The following is a 5528-nucleotide window of genomic DNA, read 5'->3' on the forward strand; positions in this document are numbered from 1 at the left end:
TGCTTCAGCTAACAGCAAGTTGTGTTTTTTTTAAAGGATGTCCTCTGACAGTGAAAACAGTATTCCCTGGGCAAGAGGAAAAAAGATGATCCTGTTTTTTTGTGAACTGTGGCTGTCATGGGAGGTAGAGTAGAAGGCTGTCCCCTTGAGAAGTCCACGAACCCCACTTACTTCCACAGCTTGATGAGGTTGTCACAGCCGCCTGAGGCAAATTTCTTGATGTAGTTGGGCTTCTGTCCTGAAGGCTGGTCTATGAGGCTTCCAGGTACAACAGCAGGGGCCCAGCTGACGGCATTGCAGCCAATCTGTAAGGAGGGGGACTTGTGACTCGGCCCCTTCGCCTGGCAACAGAACACGCTTTGGCAGAGCCAAGGCTGTTGCTCATTCCCCTCCAGTCCTCAGGCCTGGCTTAGGCAGGACAGCTGTTTTGGTGAACTAAGGATTAGCCACTCAATTCTCCTTTAAGGATTCCTACTGGGGTGTATATTTTTCAGCAGTATGCATTTAAAGTGAGAATTAGGACTCTCAGGAATTTAAGAAACAGAACATTTTTCAAACATATGAAAGGAGGGCAGATTCAGAAAACCATACATAGTAAATATATAGCTTTGTGAATTACTTTGAAACACTCTTGTAACCATCACCAAGTTAAGAAATAAGACTGCAATTTACCCCGGAAGCCCTGTCATTATGTCCTACTTGAATCACAGCCCCTCTCACCTCGTAAGTACCCATTATCCTGACTTATAATCTTTTTGTTTTAGTTTTGTTACCCAAATGTGCATCCTGACACTACAGTTTAGTCTTGCTGTTTAAGTGTTTTTTTTTTTTTACTGTTTTTCCTATCTCCTAATTTATAGCTTCCTCCTCTGATCCTTTTATTTTTTGTAATTTTTCTGTTGAAGAATCTGTCATCTGATCTGTAGTTTCTCAGGCTGGGTTTTGCTATTAAATACTCAGTTCAACATATTCCTCTGAATTCCTACATTGGAAGCTGGATCCAGGACGGGATCAAACACAGGTTTGACCCCTTTGCCAAGACAACATGTGGTGGTGTATTCTTTCATCAGCAGGCACATTATGTGACATTGTCTCTCTCTATTTTGTTAGAACCTGTCAGCAATTTATGCCTCTCTTAATTCACCGAGAGTTACAAAATGGTGATACTGTAATTCATTTCTTTGTCATTTATTACATGGAATACCCTAAATAGGGACAATTCCCCTCTTAATATTTGGTTGCCCAGCGGTACAGATCAGATAGGAAAGGCAGAATATGCTTGATTCTTTCAGAATTGGTTCCCTAACTTTCTCCAAAGATGACTGATTCTCTCTTCAATGTCTGAACTCATGGATTTAAGCATATGTGGTAGGTTCAGTTCATTGCAATTATTCTCATTTTTGACACTCGTATTGCCCATCTTTGGCACTGTGAACCTTCCAAGTTGGCTCCTTTGACATAATCCTAGTATGTCAAAATATGACTTCATTTCTTTTCAATCTGGTATGACAAGACGTACAAGCTCATCTTGTACATTTCCGACTTCAGACCTGGAATTGTCATTTCCTCAAGAGTTCTGGTTTCCTTTAGTGAGAAGCTGTATTCAAGACCATAATCTGGTGCTAGGGATGCTCTCTGCCACATAATTATTTATCTTATAATAATATTGCCAATATGATTACTAAAATCTTTAATGAAGTGTATGCAATGTTCTTCCTATTCTCCACTAGTTCTTTTTTTTTTTTTTTTTAAGTATGTCCTTATTGATTTCAGAGAAGAAGGAAGGGAGAGAGAAACATCAATGATGAGAGAAAATCATTGATCAGCTTCCTCCTGCACGCCCCACACCGAGGATCAAGCCTGCAACCCGGCATGGGCCCTGACTGGGGATTGAACAGTGACTTCCTGATTCATAGGCTGATGCTCAACCACTGAGCCACGCTGGGGATCGGGAGGAGGTGTTTGTGTGTGAATGGTACTAACATGAACATATGTGGATCTTCAGCTGCTCATGTGCCACAATGTTGTTTTTGTTAAATCTAACCAGAGGATATTTTTTTCCATTTGAGAGATTAAAAGGGAGGGTAGGTGGTAAGGAAGGGAGGGGGGTAGAATAAGAAAGAGAGAAACATCGATGTGAGAAACACTGATTGGTTGCCTCCTGCATGCACCCCAACCGAGGCCGGGACTCGAACCTGCAACCCTTCAGTGTGTGGACCCACACTCTAACCACTGATACAGCACTATCTGCCTTAGCAGAGCATGTGGCCAATACATCCTGTACTCTGCCTTCTAAACCTCATTTAGTCTTAGTTCTCTACCATAAACTGTGTATTTATACAGGCATACCTTGGAGATACTGCAGATATGGTTCAGACCACTGCTATAAGTATCAAAGTGAGTTGTAATCTTTTTGCTGGTGGAGTCTTGCCTTTAATTTGTAAAAAGCACAGCATCAGTGAAGTGCAATAAAATGAGGTATGCATGTATAAATGTCTTTCTAGTCATTTTTGTTGTCTGAAGCTTATTTTATAGTAGACACATCGATTGGTTGCCTCAAGAAGGGCTCATAAAAACAATAATTATTGAGTTCTTGCATACTAACAACTTTTTATTCTCCAAAATAAAAATTTAAAAACAGCTTTGAGGTATACCTGACATTAACTGCACATAAAGTACACAATTTGATGAACTTTGACATAGATATACCCTGAAAAACTAACATTACAATCAAGATAACAAACGTATCTCCCTCTCCCCAGCTGCTGGTAAGCTGTTCCGTCCTTCCAAGGAAGCTGAGGAGGAGGCCCTCGCTTCACCTGGCAACTAGCACCACTCCCGGCAGCGCTCACCCACCCAGCACCCGCCCACACCAAGGCCTCCACCTCGGAGCTGCATCTACCTGGCCACTATCCTGCACGATGGCCCTTCTCCCCCACGACGATGCGGAGCCAGTGATGGAGGATAAGATCAATGCCCTCATCAAAGCAGCTCGAGTAAACGTTGAACCTTTCTGGCCAGGCTTGTTTGCAAAGGCTCTGGCCAATGTCAACACTGGAAGTCTCATCTGCAATGTAGGGGCAGATGGACCTGCCCCAGCAGAAGATCCTGCCCCCTCCACCACTGCTGCCCCAGCTGAGGAGGAGAAAGTAGAAGCAAAGAAAGAAGAATCTAGAGTCTGATGATGTCACGGGCTTTGGTCTTTTCGACTACATTTCTTTTGTAACATATTCAATAAAAAACGAAACTTTGAGAGACGTGTTTGCTTATTTTTAACAAAGCGCTGAAAGAAAAAAACTTAGCACTAAGAATATCCCACCTGGTAAAGTTATTATCCAGACTTGAAGGAGAGAGTTTTTTTCTAGACAAGCAAAAACTTGAGATGAAGTGAGCTGGGAGATGAGTTAGAGCTCCTTTTCTCAGAGGGCAGCTTATTTTTTTTAAAAAAAAAAGCCAAAGGTCTTCATCATGATTAAATCAGCCTTATAAAAAGTTAAAGGGACTTCTTTAAACTGAAATAAAGGGTGCCAATTAGTAACAAGAAAACATGGCTGAAACCTGTTTGGCTCAGTGGATAGAGCGTCGGCTTGCGGACTGAAAGGTCCCAGGTTCGATTACGGTCAAGGGCATGTACCTGGGTTGCAGGCACATCCCCAGTAGGAGATGTGCAGGAGGCAGCTGATCCATGTTTCTCATCGATGTTTCTAACTCTCTCTCTCCCTTCCTCTCTGTAAAAAATCAATAAAATATTTTTTAAAAAAAGAAAACATGAAAGTATAATCGTAAAGGTAAATAAATATATAGTAACGTTAGTGGACTAATCACTTACAGAGCTACTATGAAGGTTAAAAGACAAAAATAGTAAAAATGACTATCACTACAATAATAAAGGGATACAAAAGATAAAAAGATGTGAAATGTTACATTGAAAACATAAAACACGAGTGGGGAGAGAGTGAAAATGTAGAGCTTTAGAATGTATTTAAACTTAAGCTACCAACTTAAAACAAACTTATAAATATAGATTGTTATATGTAAGCCTCATGTAAACCACAAAGCAAACACCTATAGTAGATGCACAAATGGTAATGAGAAAGGGATCCAAGCATGCCACCAAAGAAAGTCATTAAACCACAACTACTAGTAAGAGGAGAGCAAGAGAAGAAGAAAGGAACATAGGAAGTAACAAGAGCCACAAAACAACTATTAAATGGCAATAAGCACATACATATCAATAATTACTTAAAAAAATATGTACTTTATTAATCTTTTACAGAGAGGAAGGGAGAGGGATAGAGAGACAGAAACATCGATGAGAGAGAAACATCGATCAGCTGCCTCCTACACTGCCCCCACTGGGGATGTGCCCGCAACCAAGGTATATGCCCTTGACCGGAATCGAACCTAGGACCTTTCAGTCTGCAGGGCAAATGCTCTATCCACTGAGCCAAACTGGTCAGGGCTATCAATAATTACTTTAACTGTAAAACAGACTAAATTCAACAAAAGAATAGCTGAATAGATAAAAAACCAAAAGCCAAGCGTATGCTACTGACAAGAGGCTAATTTTGGATATAAGAATACAGACTGAAAGTGAAGAGATGAAAAAATGGAAAACAAAAAAGCTGGGGGTCAAACCTGCAACCCAGGTGTGCGCCCTTGGCCAGGAAGTGAGCGCGTGACCCTTTGGTATAACACACCTATACTTATGTTAGACAAAATAGACTTTAAAATGAAGACTGTAATGAGAGACAAAGAAGGGCATTACATAATTATAAAGGTGTCAACCCAACAAATATCCTATCTACTAATAGCCAAACATGGTAATTGACCATACCTTCGCTACACCTCCCATTGGCTAATCAGCGAGATATGCAAATTAACTGCCAACAAAGATGGCAGCTAATTTGCATACTGCAGGCAGGGTGGGACAGCAGAAGCCGCCATCCAGGCCCCCGTGGATGACCCTAGGAGCCGCCTGCCTGCTGCCCGGGACCCGATGATCTGGTCCCGGGGCTGCAGGCAGGCCCGCCCCACAAGCTGCCAGTTCTGGGCGAGTCTCTGGGAACCCAGACTCATACAGGGAGAAACTGGACTCTCTGGCATGGGGCGGAACTCAGCGGCTTTCTCTCAGAGGTGCTTGCAGCGATTACCGCGGGACACTGAGACCTGGGGGCCTCATAGGGCAGGGCTGAGGAACAGCCATAGTTGTTTGCTCCGCCCTGTTGAGTCCCTGAGACCCCACCCACCAAGCTGCCAGCAGAGGCTTTTGCATATGAATGGGCTGGCCCTTTGAGATCTAAAATTACCTAACAAACTGCAGCTGGGTCAGAGAGAACCAGAACATCCAAAAGAAGGCTCAAGGCCCCACAGCAGCTTGCATTGCTTCACATCTGGGCACCTCCAAACCCCATCTAAACCCCAAACAAGGAAGGGGAATCTGCAGATCTCCTCATAGCTCCTGCTGGGTAGCCTCAGGCAGAGACTAAATTAGCACCTCCTTAGATCCAAGAGCCAGTGTACCCAGT

At 42.8% G+C, this 5528-nt stretch overlaps 1 protein-coding gene across 1 annotated transcript in view; it reads right to left on the bottom strand.

Annotated features, from left to right (window-relative positions):
* Positions 1–5528, bottom strand: part of SEC13 (SEC13 homolog, nuclear pore and COPII coat complex component) — a gene marked incomplete at its 5' end in the record, with an annotated part of 21520 nt that overhangs the window by 4339 nt on the left and 11653 nt on the right. Inside the window, one exon of the mRNA XM_015560343.1 lies at positions 172–305. Within this exon, the coding sequence (XP_015415829.1) occupies positions 172–305 (134 nt within the window). The remainder of the gene's footprint in view (positions 1–171; positions 306–5528) is intronic.

This window comes from Myotis davidii, unplaced genomic scaffold (genome assembly GCF_000327345.1).
Source record: "Myotis davidii unplaced genomic scaffold, ASM32734v1 scaffold73, whole genome shotgun sequence".
NCBI lineage: Eukaryota > Metazoa > Chordata > Mammalia > Chiroptera > Vespertilionidae > Myotis > Myotis davidii.